The sequence below is a fragment of the Musca autumnalis genome, unplaced genomic scaffold (assembly GCF_047663935.1).
Source record: "Musca autumnalis isolate F117 unplaced genomic scaffold, ASM4766393v1 scaffold_4, whole genome shotgun sequence".
NCBI classification, from domain to species: Eukaryota; Metazoa; Arthropoda; class Insecta; order Diptera; family Muscidae; genus Musca; species Musca autumnalis.
The window spans coordinates 88,417,359-88,432,164 of NW_027411977.1; the positions used below are offsets into that span (position 1 = coordinate 88,417,359).

A 14,806-nucleotide genomic window follows, 5' to 3' on the forward strand; every position below is an offset into this window, starting at 1 on the left:
TAAAGTTACTTTGGTGAATCATTGTTTTTAGTCGTTATTCCTGGTTAGTGATGGCTCATATGCGGACAAGTGATGATCCAGAGGTTTCAGATGATGTTCAGCTAAAGTGTGGAGCATGTTGTTTGTTAATATCATCTAAGGCTCAATACATTTTAACAAATTGTGGCCATAGTTTCCACAAATCTTGTCTGGCGAAGTCAGAAAAAATTAGACCCTTTTGTCCTACCTGTGAATGTAGACTTCTTGTTGATTCCTCATCCTCGTCAACGTCTGGTGTGGCTACCAGATCTCAGTCTAAAATGGCTTCCAATCAAGCATCTAGCGCTCCGACCTCGGGAAGTCAGCCGGTTTCAGCTACTGTTGCTACTTCTGGTGGTAGCAATGGTGCGGATAATCCTGTTAGCATCCGACCTCGGGAGTTGCAGGATATGATATCTTCAGCAGTGTCAGCTCAGCAAGAACAGCTTTTGTCAAGCTTAAGTGACCAAATTAATCGATTGGTTCAGACCAATATTGATTCAAGGATGCCAAGGATAAGTATGAATAGTCAGTCAACTTCTCCTTTAGTGACGCAACAGATGCCTCAACGCCCTTCTCCGAGTCGGATGCAGACTTTACCAGATGTTGAGGAAAGAACTTTCAGGGATTTGTTTGGGGTTCCCCTAAGGAATTCGCAAAATCACAATCAGGCTCCGCTAAACCATAGTCATCCTACACATTCCAATTCTAACAGTTCTACCTCATCTGACCTGTCTTCTAGGCCTGATAAGGTCTTGCATATTATCTCCAATTGGAGAATTAAGTTTACAGGCGGTTTGCATAGCATTTCTGTTGAGAATTTCATATACCGAATTGAGGCTTTAACTTCGCAGACTTTGCAGAGCGATTTTGATTTGCTGTGCCGTAACGCCAGTTCCCTATTCGAGGGAAAGGCAGCCGACTGGTTCTGGCGTTACCACCGATCAGTTCCATCTGTTACATGGAATGATTTATGCAGGGCTCTTAGGCAGCAATACGGTGATTCAAGATCAGATGTAGATATTGTTGAAATAATTAGGGATCGGAAGCAAAAACAGGGTGAGAGCTTCGATAGCTTCTACGAGTCGGTGGTTGATCCTACGGATAGGCTGAAAGAGCCACTTTCGAACGGCATGCTGGTGGAGATTCTGAGGCGTAACTTGCTGCCAGAAATCCAGCATGAAATACTGAACTTAAGGATTACGTCCCTACAGGAATTGAGGGATATATGTAGAAAAAGGGAGTTTTTCATGCAGGAAGTCAGGCGTAGGCATGGCCTAGGTTTTTCGAAGCCCACCGTGAGTTCTAAGCGGGTTTCTGAGGTGGATGTGGTTGTAGCCGATGACGACGATGAGTCGGTAATTGGTTCGAGTGACCAGGTGTCAGCAGTTAGCTTCATTTGCTGGAATTGCCACCAGTCTGGTCACCGCTACCAGGAGTGCTTGGCAAATAGAACCGTGTTTTGTTACGGATGCGGTGCAGAGGGTATCTACAAGCCAAATTGCAAAAAGTGTAGTTCAAAAAACTGGAAGACGTATGTGCCAACGAGTGCACAAAACCAGAGAAAGCCGGAAACGGAATAAAAATTTTAAGAAAGGAGAAGGTAGATTGTCGTTTAACTTTACCAGATTGTGATAACAAATATTCCGAATGCAATACACAAACGGAAACTAGAAAGCCCACTATTAATAAGTTTCATGAATTCAGACCATTACATATACGACTCAAGGAGTACCATGAGGCCAGGAATAGAATATTCAATAAAGAACCAAAACGGAAACTGTCAAGATCATCTATCAGAATTAGGGATTTTTGGAAGAGGATAAGGAGCTTCAAAAGTAGATTAGTTTGTTCTGTTCTTGCGGATCCTTCTGACGTTAGACCCTATGCCGAAGTTGTCCTCTTTGGGGAAAGAATGTTGGGACTTATGGACACGGGTGCCTCTTTAAGCTGCATTGGTTCCAGGACAGCACACAATTACCTAGAGTCGGGAAAGCCTTATAAGGCCATGAGGTCTTCTGTCAAAACAGCTGACGGAAAGAATCAGGATGTTGTTGGCTTTGTTGAAACCAAAATTGCTTTCAAAGGTGCTGAGAAAGACATTGTCGTATTTATTATTCCAAGCCTTGATAGGGAATTGTTTCTTGGCATAGATTTTTGGAATTTGTTTGAACTTTTGCCCCCAGGACTTGCTACTAAGGATTACGTATCTGATAACCTGTCAATGATTTCAGAAATATCCCCTCAGGTCCAAATTACACCTATTCAAAAGCGTCAACTAGAAACTGTTATTAACTTATTTCCGTCTTTTGCGAAGCAAGGTCTTGGAAGGACTCATATTCTACAGCATGTGATCGATACGGGCACAGCTAAGCCGATTAAACAGAGGCACTTTCCTGTTTCTCCGGCAATCGAAAAGTTAATATATGCCGAACTCGATCGCATGTTGGAGCTAGGGGTAATTGAGGAGTCTGGAAGTGCCTGGTCCTCTCCAGTGGTTCTCCACAGGAAACCAGGGAAAAACAGACTCTGCTTAGACAGTCGGAAACTGAATTCCGTTACAGTTGGTGACGCATACCCTCTTCCTCACATTGATGGAATCCTAAGTAGACTACCCAGAGCCGAGTATATTACAGCCTTAGATCTGAAGGATGCCTTTTGGCAAATTCCGTTAGATCGACAATCGCGAGAGAAAACTGCATTTACTGTTCCTGGGAGGCCATTGTACCATTATACGGTGATGCCCTTTGGGCTTTGCAACGCGCCCCAGACTATGTCTCGTTTAATGGACAAGGTCATCCCGCCGCCTCTCAGGACGGAAGTGTTTGTGTATCTTGACGATTTGTTGATCGTTTCGGACTCGTTCGAAAGGCATTTGGAGGTTCTAAGGCTTGTGGCGGGGAAGATAAGGGAATCGGGGTTAACCATCAATGTTGAGAAGAGTAAGTTTTGTGTTTCCGAAGTAAGGTACCTTGGGCACTTAGTTGGAGGTGGGGTTATCCGGACGGATCCAGACAAGGTGTCCGCCATAACGGACTTTCCGGTGCCGCAATCGGTCAAACAGGTACGCCGCTTCCTTGGCATGACAGGTTGGTATAGGAAGTTTATTAGGGACTACGCGTCTGTTGCTACACCTCTTACAGATCTGACCAAAGTTAAGCGCAAGTTTGTTTGGAATGAAGATGCGCAGAAATCTTTTGATGCTTTGAAGGCTCATCTAAGCTCCGCTCCAGTTCTACATAGCCCAGATTTTTCACAGCCGTTTTTCATACACTGTGACGCTAGTAGAACTGGTATAGGAGGTGTATTGGTTCAGAAAGATGCGGAGGGTGAAGAGTTTCCTATTGCCTTTATGTCAAAGAAACTCAACCAAGCCCAACGTAACTATTCGGTGACCGAACAAGAATGCTTAGCAGCAATGCTTAGCATAAAAAAAATTCAGAGCGTATGTGGAAGGGCATGAGTTCACAGTGATCACTGATCATGCATCACTAAAGTGGCTCATGTCCCAAACAGACCTCAGCACGCGGTTAGCGCGATGGGCCTTGAAACTTCAGGGATATAAGTTTTCCATTCAACATAGACGAGGTAGCCAGAACGTAGTTCCTGATGCACTTTCTAGGACCAATTCTGAGGATTTATCTGCATTGGAAATAGCTAGTGTGTCGATAAGTGAAGTAAGAAATCCATCGGATATTAATCCTGACATTGGTATGTTTGTGGATTTAGGTTCAACTCATTTCCGATCAGAGAGTTACAAAAGTTTGCTTAGCAGGGTGGAGAAGTCATTAGATGTTATGCCGGATTTGAAGGTCATTGACGGGTATATCTACCGCCGAACCGAGCATGCCTCGGGTGATCAAGTGCAGGATGATTTGTGTTGGAAGTTGTGGGTACCGGAAGCGTTGGTTCCGGAGGTGTTAAGAAGGGCTCACGACGACCCTTTATCCGCTCACGGAGGTATTAACAAGACTCTCTTCAAATTGAGAAAATATTATTTCTGGCCGAATATGGTAGTCGACGTGAGGAATTATGTTAACGGTTGCGATATCTGTAAGTGTAGTAAGCACCCAAATCAAACACTTAGACCACCGCTGGGAAAAACTTCTGAGACACAGAGGTTTTTTCAGAAAATCTATGTTGACTTTTTGGGGCCGTATCCGCGGTCAAAGGCAGGCAATATTGGCATATTCGTTGTATTAGATCACTTCACAAAGTTTCAGTTTTTGAAAGCCGTAAGGAAATTCTCTACCGAAGTTATTGTCGACTATCTAGAAAAAGAATTGTTTCACACTTACGGAGTGCCAGAAACAGTTGTGTCTGATAATGGCTCGCAATTTAAGTCCAAGCAGTTTGGGCAGTTCCTTAGCCGTTATGGTGTTGGGCACCTTTTCACAGCTGTTCACGCTCCGCAAGCTAATGCCTCGGAACGCGTGAATAGGTCCATCATTGCAGCCATTAAGTCTTACATATCACCGGATCAGAGAAACTGGGATCAATTATTAAGTGGTATAAGTTGTGCACTTAGATCCACTGTGCATTCTGCCATAGGGACATCCCCTTATTACCTCACATTCGGTCAGCATATGATTACGAACGCTAAAACGTATCAATTATTGCGGCGGTTGGAGTTATTGGAAGACAGGACCGTGCAATTTGATAGGGATGATTCCCTGGCGATAATGGGTAACAGGGCGAAGGAGTTGATGCAAAAGCAATTTGATAGAAATGAGAAGGCGTATAACCTCAGGTCAAGAGAAGTCAGTTACAGTGTGGGTCAGGAGGTTTTTCGCAGAAATTTTCAGCAGAGCAACTTTGCTCACGGCTTTAACGCCAAGTTAGCTCCTACCTTTCTTAAAGCTCGGGTTCGGAGAAAGATAGGGAATTGCAATTACGAGCTCGAAGATTTGCAAGGTCATCTACTTGGTGTTTATCACGCGAAAGATATTCGTCAATAGGGTTTGTGCAAGCGGGATCAGCTTTGGTGGCAAGTAATTTATCCCCCCCAAAGTCTGATTTTGGTCGGGGGGTGTGTAGAGGCGCTTGCACTTACATCCACCAATTTACTTTCATATTGTTTTGATATTCAAATTGTGAATTTGTAACGACTTTTTACTGCGACCTCTGTTGGGGATTTGAGCACGGGAAAAAATCTCGAAATATATCTATCAACCAGTTGACGTCTTTCTGCTATTCTTGTTAGCCATTTTGGGCACCTTTGTCATGGCTGTTTCCTGGTTTTAAAGCTACTTTTAGCAATGAATTCCTAGATTCGTTCATTTGGTTGTTGAATAGTCCTACAGTCAACATTCCTCTGCTTAAAAAGTTTGTGAATCAAAGTCAAATTATTAAGTAAAAGCTTGTTGAGTTTTTTCCAAGTGACACATTAGTTTAATAATTAGTACATGAGTACACTTCTTCGGCTAAAACCTACTTCGCTACAAAGAAGGAAAAAAATTGTAAGTGACTTTGAAGCATTGATGTGTTACAGGATTTTTTATCTAAAAATGGCTTCTTTATATGATCATATAATCCACAGAAAATATATTTGGTTTCATTGGATCAATCGCCATACGTTTTTGTTTTATACAACGAGATAGATTGCCTACTTTTGGATTGTTTCGTTTATTTCATTGCCAATTGATTTTTGTGCAAGAGGTAATTATTCGGAATGTTATAACCTTATATTCGTATATTTCTTTACTGGCTTTCATTTGTTAATATGTTGTTGTTTGTTTGCTAGGCTCCCGTGTCGCATTTGCAGCAACTGATGACACACACAAAACGGTTGAGTTGGCTAGTTTTTACAGTCTGTTTTGATTACAGTCATCACTTCTTTCTCATTTCTCAATGTAACCAGAAGACCAGTCTGTTTAGCTATCGAGAATAAACGCAGTGCCACGAGGGTACACAAACGATTTTAAACTAGAAAATTCTGGCCGTCCAGTGATCGGAGATTTCGGAATTAACTGAGAAATACATATCAACTCTATGAAAGTTGCTTTTACCGATGTTTTGAACGCAATTGATGGCTATATTCGCTTTCCGGTGGATTCTTCCCTACATAACCAGAAGGAGAAGTGCTGAATCACCTTTTGAAATTGGAATATAGTGTGGATATAACTTCGTAATTTGTCATAATTTATATATTAAGTACAAATAAGTGAGTAAGCAAGTGATGAGTGAATTAATTGCCGTGATAATTGGGTCTCTTTTGTGACTTTAATGCAAAATAAGTGTTAGAAATCAACCTCATAACCTAACTCACATTAGATTTTGAATTTAAGCATTCGGCATTACAGAAAGGGAAAAAAAAAACAAAATATTGAAATTAATATTACATTGCTAAGAAAATTTTGTTATTCGAGTATTATTCTTTTTATCATTCCCAATCATTCAAAAAATTTGCATATTGAAATTTGTTCAAAGTGTAATAGAAGTGAACAACAACAAAATATTTTAAATATTCCGTTGCAGACAGTGATTGAACATTGCTTGCTATACACACGGTTTACATATTTATTGTTACAAACTTGTTACATGGTGATCTTCATTATTTCATGTAAATCTAACGTGTGTATGTACGTTGTGTTCAATTACTGCTGTTAATGTCCGACATGCTGGAGTCTCCACTTTTAACATTTTTGGTGGCTAGACCCAACAGGTTTGACTTTAGTAAATCATCATACCAAACTTGTAACAACCCAGCATGTACCTTAGTTGCGGCAAATTAGCTTGGCTCGTTCGCTCACCTAATTTCAATGTAATTGTGCATTCTCATCATATTTACATTTAATCTCTCTATGCAGTGTTGCTGTAATTTACATAATCTCTGCGAAAGATCTTTCAATGAGGAGTACAACAACAGAAACCGTAAGTCAATGAACTTTCTGATTTTATTTGATAAGAATATTGTGATAAAGAGAATTACAAAAACATACAACGAGGTGACCATATGATTGATGCGTTTCAGTATTAAAGAATTAATGCTATTTGGATATTTTCAATACGATTAATTGCACCCAGGAAGATTTTTTTTGCCAGTGTAAATATACATGGTCACCTAGCCATATGATTTTGTTATTCTCTTTATCTTGATGTGATGAATTTGCATGAATTTTAATACGCTCATGTGATTTGGTGTAAAGTCTTTGCGTTTTTTTTTGTTGAGTACTGGAAAACTTACTTATTTGAACAAATACGAACTCTGCGGTCGTATCTGTATCTGCAGATTGTTCAGTGTATTTACATATGATGGGAATAATGCTCGAAATATTGTCATTCTATTTGAAACATGGTTATTTCCATTTCATTTTGCATGATACTTTCTCATTCTCTTTATTTTAGATATAATAGTTATTATTCTAAGTTTAGTTATATTTTTTTCATATAAGTTTTGGGATTGCCAAATTGTTCGTAGCCTTTATTTCTTTTGCTCTCATAAGTCTTATTTGCATTCCTTCCTTCTGTTACCTGTTGGTTGGAACTGAATACCTCGAGCAAAAGATTCAATGATTGTAATAGAATTAGCCTCTAGTTTATTTCGTAACGAATATAATTATGATTTTCTCGGGCGAATCCGAGTTTGAATTAAATAAATGTAACATCATGAATTCTGAATAAGCGTTAGCGTTATATCTGTTTTGTCTCTCACTGATGTAATCAAGGCTTGTCACTGAATACTTTTGGGGTTGCAACACAATTCGCCCTTTGGTCTGTGCATGTTGCAACTAGGTTGGGTGGGCATCTAAAGCAACAGAACATCAAGTTGCTTTGCAACATTTTGGTAGGTTTTCTTCACCCTTTCCTGTTTTTCCATTCTCTCCAAACTGTTCTATGGTTGTGTTGGTATGGTTTCCGTTTCCTTTTCTGCTATGTTAAAAAATTAACAGATAATGGATAGCTACTTTCTTTTCCGTTTCCTATGATTTCCTTTCGAGTTCTAATTTCTCTCTACTCTTCTATTATTGACTCCTGCACGCTAACAAATGTATAATGTATGTAGTAATGTGGTACTGGGATGCTGAGGCAGATCGAATCCCCCCTCCGACGAGCAAAAGGCTGGATTAAGAGCGTGCACTGCCTGCGGTCGTACTCCCGAACAACACCCACCATTATTTTCTTCTATTAGTTATATGCTACAATATAGACACAATTTTTTCAGATTCGTCGTATCTGATGTGTTTACTGTAAGAAAGAAACGTAACGATATATAAAAGTTAACATCACATTTTTCGATTTTTGTCCACTGCGGCAACATTGTGCGTAGTTAAGGTGCAAAACAAGGCATTGTACGGCCATTTCTCATGAGATTTGGTTTGCATCACACCTAGGCCTTGGTAATTTTTGAGGATATTGAGTTTTACGTGTGTGTATTAGGGTTATGACTTTTTGACATATTTTAAATAATTTCCTGTAGCAAGAATGAATGAACTTTTGCCTACTTACTTACTTAGTTGGCCCATTACAGAACATTTGTTCCATAGACCGAACTAAGAAAAGATCTCCATTCCTCTCTGTTTTTCGCTTGACTTTTTGGAATACCGCGCCTTTCCATTTCTTCATCCACTTGTGTGCTCCATCGAAGCTTAGGCCTGCCGATTCTGCGTGCAAGTACCCATGCTTCGGAGCCATACATTAGCACGGGTAGTATCAGCGTTTTGTATAGTGTTATTTTTGTTTGACGAGATGTGGCTTTGTTTTTAAATTGCTTACTTAATCCATAGTAGCATCTGTTGGCCAATACAATTCTTCTTCTTATTTCCCAACTGATGTTGTTTGTTGTGTTTATGGCAGTGCCGAGGTAGACGAAGTCTTTAACTACCTCAAAATTATAGGTACCAACTTCTACGGTTGGTCCGAGCTCTATGGACGCTTTGCGCGTCGACACCATCAATTTGGTCTTTTCGCCGTTTACCGCCAGACCCACTTTCGCAGATTCTGCTTCGACCTTCCTAAAGGTATCAGTTACTTCCTTTACTGATCGTCCCATGATGTCTATGTCATCAGCATAGGCAAGTAACATGTGGCTATTGGTGTAAATTGTGCCATTTCTTTTGACATTTGCATCTCGTATTTCCTTTTCCAGCAAAATGTTGAATAGGTCACACGAAAGGCTGTCTCCTTGTCTGAAACCTCTTTTGGTACAAAATTCTTCGGAGAGGTTCTTTCCAATTTTAACTGAGGACCTAGTATCAGTTAGAGTCATCTTACAAAGCCGGATGAGCTTTGCGGGAATACCAAATTCAGACATTGCATGGAATACCTTTGATCGGAGGGGACTGTCGAATGCTGCTTTTTAATCGACAAAAAGGTGAAATGTGTCGATCTGCATCTCTTGGGTCTTCTCTAGGATTTGCCGCAGGGTAAATATCTGGTCAATGGTGGACTTGCCAGGTCTAAAGCCACATTGGTATGGTCCAATTATCCCGTTGACCATAGGCTTTATTCGTTCGCACAGTATCCCTGACACTATCTTATAGGCAATAGGGAGTAGACTTATGCCCCTATAGTTGGAGCATACAGTCTTATCTCCTTTTTTGTGGACGGGACATAGGATGCTCAGGTTCCAATCGTCGGGTACGCGTTCTTCCTGCCAGATGGTGCTGACTAGCTGATGCATACACCTTATCAGCGCGTCGCCTCCGGTTTTAAACAGCTCGGCTGGTAAGCCATCGGCACCTGCTGCTTTATTATTCTTCAGCCGGTTGATTGCTGTTTTTACTTCATCTTGGCCGGGTGGTATACATTCTATACCATCTTCTGGGATTGGATCTGCGGTATCATCGTCTTCGCCACTATTGGATACCAGCAGATTGGAGAAATGTTCCTTCCATATCCTGAGCACGCTATCTGTATCTGTTACCAGATTACCTTGCTGGTCTCTACAGGAGGATGTGCCTGTACCAAAGCCATCTGTTTGATGTTTCACTCTTTGGTAGAATTTTCGGACTTCATTCTGGCTCCTGTACATCTCGATTTTTTCACACTCCCGCTTTTCCATTTCTCTCTTTTTCTTGCGGAAAAGACGTTTCTCTTCTCTCCTTTTCTCCCGATATCTCTCTCGTGCGCTACGCGTTGCTACTGATTGTAAAGTAGCTCTATATGCCGCATTTTTATCTTCGGTAGCAGCACGACACTCCTGGTCATACCATGAATTCCTTTGTGGAGGTCTCTGGAATCCAAGTATGGATTTTGCGGCTGTTTGCATGGAGTGGGCAATATTTTGCCATTGTGTTGTTATGTTATCGGGACAAGGAGTGCTCGCGTTAAGCAATTGGGCTAGTTGAGTGGAATATGCTGTGGCTATCTGTTGTGTTTGCAGCCTATCGATGTCCAACTTCCGCGTTGTGTCTGTTCGTGCCTTATTTGCAACGTTTAGACGGGTACGTACCTTTGCTGCAACAAGATAGTGGTCCGAATCAATGTTTGCGCCTCGGAACGATCGTACATCCAACACGCTGGATGAATGTCTTCCATCTATCACAACATGATCAATTTGATTACTTGTTCTTTGATCTGGGGACAGCCAGGTGCCCTTATGAATATCGAGATGATTAAATCTGGTACTGCTAACTACCATGTTTTTTGCAGCTGCAAAGTCTATCAGCCTCATACCATTGTCAGATGTTTCACTGTGGAGACTGAATTTCCCGACTGTTGGGCCAAAGATATTCTCCTTTCCAATTTTGGCATTAAAATCGCCTAGAATGATTTTAATGTCATGGGCAGGGCAACGGTCATATGTTTCTTCTAAGCGCTCGTAAAATATATCTTTGGTCTGTTCGTCCTTTTCTTCAGTGGGAGCATGAGCGCAAATAAAGCTGATGTTGAAGAATTTAGCTTTTATTCGAATTGCAGCAAGTCTTTCATTCACTGGGGTGAAGCTGGATACCAGATGTTTTAGTCTCCGACTAACTACGAATCCGCAACCAAACTCATGCTTTACGTCATGGCAGCTATAATACAGTGCGTCACCTTTAGGTGTTGTTGTGACGCCTTTCCCAATCCATCGTATTTCCTGTATGGCAGTAATATCGGCCTTGTACTTTTCAAGTACGTCTGCCAATGCGAAGACTGCACCTTCTCTATAAAGAGTGCGAACATTCCAGGTGCAGATTCGCAGATCATGGTCCTTAAAACGTTTGCGGGGTTCGTCAACTTTAGAGGGGTTTGTTTTTCTTTTCTTTCGTTTTTTCATAGTAGGCTGTTTTTTCTAGGGGAGGGTTACTAACCCGACGCCCAAACCCAAGTTTTTAACGTTCTTATGGGTGAACGCGCGGCACATGTTAGCTCACTACCTTTAACGGGTGTTAAAGGCAGTTCCCCAGGTGACACCACGGGGAGGTCAGTGTCCACTTGAGATGAAAGAGGGACCAAGATAAATCCTGGGCTTTGCCATGTTAAAACAGGTCAGGACCGTTCCTTGGTATCTTCCATCCCCTACGTCACCCAACTTTTGCCTATTAATGACTAAAATAACGGTTATTCTATTTAAATATTAACAAGTAAAAAAGCATTAAGTTCGGCCGGGCCGAACATTTTATACCATCCACCATAAAATATTCTGAACTAAACCGGAATAATTTTGTTGTTTTTTGACCACTCATACCTAAATAAGGTAAAAAATGCATATACAAATGTCTTCAATCGGTCGGCGCCTTTATATGGGGTGATATTAAAGTGTGGACCTATGATGAATATTTTTGATGGAGATGTTTTGAGAACACTGGGAACCTTAAATGTAGAATTACAGATGTTTTGTGATCAAACGTCAAAATACAGGTAGTTCGGTAAAATTTCTAGCTAAAATCCTGAAAATATCGAAAATCGGGAGATACTATGCACCTATGTTCACAGTTTTTGGTAGAGATGTTTTGTGATCACTAGGAACCATAACTGTTAAATTACAGATAGTTCGGTTTAAAATTGCAGCTAAAATCTTAAAAATGCCGAAAATCGGGAGTTACCGTTATATAGGAACTATACCAAAACATAAATCTATGTTGACAATTTTTGGTGGAGATGTTTTGTGACCACCGGGAACCTCAAACGTCAAATTATGGGTAGTTTGTAAAACATTGTAGCTAAAATCCTTAATATACCGAAAATCGGGATGTACCGTTATATATATGTATATCAAAACCTGTACCATTGTTGACAATTTTTGGTAAAGTAGTTTTGCGACCACTGGGAACCCTAAACGTTAAAATACAGGTAGTTCGGTCAAAAATGTAGCAAAACTCCTAAAAATACCGGAAATCAGGAGGCACCGTTGTATGGGGGCTGTATGAAAACGTGGACCTATGTTGAGAGTTTCTGGGGGAGATGTTTTGTGACGGCTGGGAACCTCAAATTTTAAATTACAGGTAGTTCAGTTAAAAATTGTAGCTAAAATCCTCCAAATACTGAAGGTTGGGAGATACCGTAATATGGGGGCTATACGAAAACATGGACCTATGTTGACGGTTTTTGGTGGAGATGTGTTGTGATCACTAGGAACCGCAAGTGTTATATTACAGGTACTTTCGTCGAAAAATGTAGCTAAAATCCTCAAAATACCGAAAACCGGGAGGTACGGTTATATGGGGGCTATACTACAAGCTGGACCTATGTTGAATATATTTTGTAGAGTAAACGTCAAATTATAGATAGTTCGGTCAAAAAATTTAGCTAAAATACCGAAAATCGGGAGGCTCCATTAAATGGGGGCTATACCAAAACGTGGGGCTATATAGTACATCTTCGAACTTGACTTGAAATAGCGCTCTAGCTCAGACGGACATGGCTATATCGACTCATAATTTTATCCTGATCAAGAATATATGAGTGAAAGTAAAAAAAAAAATTAATATTGCTGAAGCCAAGGTTTGCACTATTATAGTACGCGAACCATTGCAGTATACCGTAAAATGTGATTATAGCTGGACCATTTGAAGTATTCTTGAACAAAGCTCAAACATTTTTCAAACAAAGTTAAATTGTGTTGAAGCTATGACCGCGTAAATGAATAAAAATAGGCAATATATACTATATCCAAATCTGAACCGATTTTTGCGAAAATCGGTGAAACTACTCAGGGTAGGCTATTCGATTAAAATTGACCGAGTTATAGCAAAATCTGGGAAGGATATATATGGGGGCTATATCCAAATCTGAAATTATTATGTGTTATTTTCAGTGGCCTTAGAAAATAACGCATATTAAATTTGAAGGCTACTCGATCAAAATGAACGAGTTGTAGCAAAATCGGAAAAATGTATATATGGGGGCTATATCCAAACCTGAACCGATATGGACCGAAGTTGATATTTTTCATTTCTGTGCCCTAATATGTACTTGTGCAAAAATGCATTAACCTAGGTCAACCACTATTTTTGTCCACTTTTGTATGGAAGCGGCAACACTGTGCTACGCTGGGATGAGGCCTGGGAGGCAACTTTTTCCCATTGGTAAGTTTGTGTAGCTGCTTGACAGTGGTATAGTGTGGATTTCTGTGCCTTCAGTATGGGTTCCAGTGGCCCATACCAAATGGCTCATGGGAACAGTTTGACTAGAAAGTCAAAAAGTAAATTATATTTCACACAAATATATCAAAATAAACAAGGAGGGGCTTTTAACAGCTGCAGCTAATAAAAATCAGTCCCACTGCACTTATAAATAAGTTTTTACTGACTGACACATCCACGGCAGGAGCTATCTGCTTATATCAATTGTAAGAGAGATTCCTGAATGAAGTAAACTATCTAACTCAATACATTATAATGATAAACACAAATACATAGTTTCAATAAGTTATTAGTTTATTTTTTGATCAGATCACTTAGATTCAGCCGATAGTTTCATTTTACAAGAAAACTGGAGCAGGAGCGGCAGCAGCATATGTGAAAGGAGCGGAGTAAGCGAATGGAGCGGCATAGGTGGCAGCGTATTTGGCTACAACGGGAGCAGAGTAGGCAGCAGCAACAGGGGTGGTGTAAGCAGCAGCTACTGGAGCAGCGAAAGTCTTGGCAACAATTGGTGCAGCAACAGTTTTAGCTACAACAGAGGCGGCAACGGGAGCAACTACTGGAGCAGTGGCAATACCATTGTAGTTACGGGCAACATATTGACTGCTGGTGGCAGTGACAAATGGAGCTGGGGCAGCAGCAACAACAGCAGCTGGTGCGGTATAAGCCAAAGGAGTTACCAAACCAGGTTTGGCAGCAGCGCAAGCAATGACAGCGAAAAGGACAACAGCCTAAAAAAATAATTGAAGTAACATTAGCGGTTTAGTTGTTGACAGAATTTGTTGTTTATAACTTACGAATTTGAACATATTGCTTTGTTTAAGGTTTGTTAACGCTTTCAAGAAGTTGATAACTGATACTCCCTCAGCTTTTTGCTTCGTATTTATATCACAATTGTCACAGTGTTTAGTTAATTCTTTTTTCAATGTACCCTTCAAAAATATTCTTGACTCTTTATTATGGTCAATATTTAATTTCAATACAATCATATTATTTTTTCGTTGCTTTAAAATTGTTGCCGTCTTTAATCAAAGTAAGTGAATGATGCTATTGTGTGTGGAATATTAAATAAGTTAATTTCAAGACCTACGTCAATGTGTACGGAATTGTTATTCACAATATGCCAACAGTAAAACGGTACAACAAATTGGTAATACAATTCTTAAATAGACACTGCACACTTAAAAACAATGTATTAAATTCTAATGGAAAATATGTAGTATGAATGGTTTTATGGTATTCTAAACAATCAATACTGAAATTATCAATGCTTTAAAACA

General features: G+C 40.2%; 1 protein-coding gene across 1 annotated transcript; it reads right to left on the reverse strand.

Moving 5' to 3' along the window:
* Nucleotides 1–13,864: 13,864 nt before the first annotated feature.
* LOC141400917 (uncharacterized) lies at nucleotides 13,865–14,335 on the reverse strand. Its single transcript, XM_073980617.1, has 2 exons — nucleotides 14,324–14,335; nucleotides 13,865–14,257 (listed from the first exon to the last, which is right to left on the reverse strand). Exons 1-2 carry the CDS (start codon nucleotides 14,333–14,335, stop codon nucleotides 13,865–13,867), a joined length of 405 nt encoding a protein of 134 aa, XP_073836718.1.
* Between the last annotated feature and the right edge of the window lie 471 nt (nucleotides 14,336–14,806).